Source organism: Penaeus vannamei, chromosome 29, assembly GCF_042767895.1.
Source record: "Penaeus vannamei isolate JL-2024 chromosome 29, ASM4276789v1, whole genome shotgun sequence".
NCBI classification, from domain to species: Eukaryota; Metazoa; Arthropoda; class Malacostraca; order Decapoda; family Penaeidae; genus Penaeus; species Penaeus vannamei.
In genome coordinates, this window is record NC_091577.1 from 12,942,671 (window position 1) to 12,945,170 (window position 2,500).

At 42.5% G+C, this 2,500-nt stretch overlaps 1 protein-coding gene across 18 annotated transcripts in view; it reads right to left on the reverse strand.

The window, feature by feature from the left end:
* The window catches only part of LOC113806051 (ELAV-like protein 1), a 326,651-nt gene that overhangs the window by 6,904 nt on the left and 317,247 nt on the right, over positions 1-2,500 (reverse strand). For 13 of the 18 annotated variants that reach the window (XM_070142224.1, XM_070142233.1, XM_070142229.1 and 10 more), the window contains one exon: positions 1,839-1,910. The exons of 4 other annotated variants lie outside the window; for them this stretch is intronic. In XM_070142224.1, coding sequence (XP_069998325.1) covers positions 1,839-1,910 — 72 coding nt within the window. Of the gene's footprint in view, positions 1-1,838; positions 1,926-2,500 lie in introns of all 18 variants that reach the window. One more of the 18 variants, XM_070142236.1, reaches the window with a different exon arrangement.

Here is a 2,500-nt window from a genome sequence, read left to right on the forward strand (position 1 = left end):
ACCTCCCCTTCCTTTCCCTTCCAAACCCACAAGCCCCTCCCCCTCCTCCCACTACCCCTTCCCCTCCTCCTGTCCTCCTTCCTCTCTCGCAGGACTCGGCTCCTCCAGGCGGCCTCCTCTGCATCCGCTTCTTCGGCTGCCGCTCGGCGTGACTTCCAGATCCTTCAAGGCTACTATACTAACCAAGCGAAAAAAAATCCACCTCTAACCCAATATTCATTTTCATAAAAAAAAAACTACGTTTCCCTTTTTTTCTCTTGTGCCTACCATTTCTATCTTGAAATAGTCCCCGTTTCCCCCTCATACCTAAGAACCACAATCCAAAATAAAATATATATAAGAAATAAAAATAAAGCATCCACTTGTTCATACATGCTCAAATACACACATGCAAGCACACTTCCAGGCATGTAGACACACACACACTCAACAGCACAAACAGCACCTTATCATACACACACACTCAAATATCCTACTTCACAACCAATTACTTCACCCACTCACTCACTCAGCTCACTCTCTCCAGTAACCTATCTTCTGGTTAATGTAACACTTAAAAATAAGGCCTAATCCTCTCAAAACAGACAAAGACATTGTTCTCGGGGGGGAGAGGGGGAGGAGGGAATTGTTAGAGAGTCGTTAGACGTGATAACCATTTCCAAAAGCTAAAAATTAAAAAACTATCTCGGCGAGAACCTCTTGGTCTCTCTCTCTCTTTCTTTTTCTCTTTCTCTCTTTCTCTCTCTCTCTCTCTTGTTTTCTCTGGGGACTAAACTCAAAAAGTTGAAAATACATTTCTCTTTATGTTTGCAAGGATATATAACACACATGTATGAGCCTACACTACCTAAATTGTATGTCCTAGGTATCATTTCTTGTATATACAAATATATACATATGACGTATGTATAATTGTGAGCATTCATTTTCTCCTGCTCTAACACTCGCGTCTTGTCCCCTAATTTTCTGACTGAAATCATTCTTGAACTCACTCCTTTCCTACCAGACGTTCCTGGTAAGCGTATCATGACATGAGGCTGCTCTTGGTATGTCCCCGCCTCCACCACACGCTGGGGACCCAACCCCAGACGCCAACATTTCCCGCCCGCCCGCCCGCCCACGCCCATGTCAGCATGCCTCCGCTCGCCAATCTGGCAACGAGGCATTTTCTCTCTCTCTCTCTCTCTCTCTCTCTCTCTCTCTCTCTCTCTCTCTCTCTCTCTCTCTCTCTCTCTCTCTCTCTCTCTCTCTCTCTCTCTCTCTCTCTCTCAACTGTGTCTCAGCCTCCTCTGGAACCCCAGCCCATTCCCCTCCCTTGACAAGACGCCTCTTCACGTGTCAAATCTATGCTCCTTTCATGTCTCTTACGAGTAACCTGCCAGGTGGAAGTTCCCCCTGACACCTACGTCCACATATTCTGTCAAGGCTGTGGCAAAGAGTTCATCCTAATCCTACCTTCAACACTCGTTTTACCACACAGAATCCATATCCTTAGCCTATGTTTTCTTTACCCTATTACCAAAGAAAACAGAAAACCAAAAAAGGAAAAGCGGAAAAGAATATAAACCTCCTACCAGTCTTCCATGTCGACCTATCAAGACCTTTCCTTTCCTTTCTACCTATCCAACCTACACACAACCTACCTACCTGCCCCTTCCCTCCTCGTCTGTCTGTCTGTCTCTCTCTCTCTCTCCTCTTCTCCCTCTTTTACTCTCTCTCCCTCTTCCTCTCTCCTCCCTCTTCCCCTCCCCGCGACGCGATGCCCCTCCCTGCCCCTCCCCCTTGGCCCTATCCGTAGTAGTGCCCCCCGATTACTATGTGTGAGTCAGTGCCCGTGCCTTGGGTCAGGATCATCATCCCCGGAAGCCATTTGAGGATCTCGACCCCTGCGTGCAGCTCCCGCAGGCGTCCTGGAAGTGGGAACCCTGCAGTCACAACCACCATCAGACTAAAGTAAGGTCAAAAACAAAAAGAATGGCATGCACTGATACACAAAAAAGAATGAAAAAAGGAATACTTACAAAAAAGAAAAAGAAAAAATTAATGTTGTAAAAAACAATTACAAACAAAAATAAGAGAAAAAACTCGACTAAGAGGTAAACATAACATGCAACATAAGTTATAATAATCATAAGAATAAACGTTTAAGAAAACTCTTCTCTGTTCTCTTTTTTTTCTTTTTTTTCTCTCTTTATTTTTGACAGTCAAATAAAGAAAAGAAAAATGTTGGTTGTTCTTGGTTAGTTTTTTGGCATTTGTGGTTATCATTATTTTTCTTTTAAATAGACATTATATAACCACTGAAAGTATAACAGGGACCCATTGTTTTCTAAATATACAAATAAAGAAATAATAACAAACAACAATAACCAAATCTAGAAATGAATTTTTAGTAAATTATTCTACAAGTTATTATTATAAAAAAACACAATTCTTCTTCTTTCTTATTTCATTTCACTTGTGTTGCCACTTGTTCAAACAGGATTTGCTTTCTCTTAAA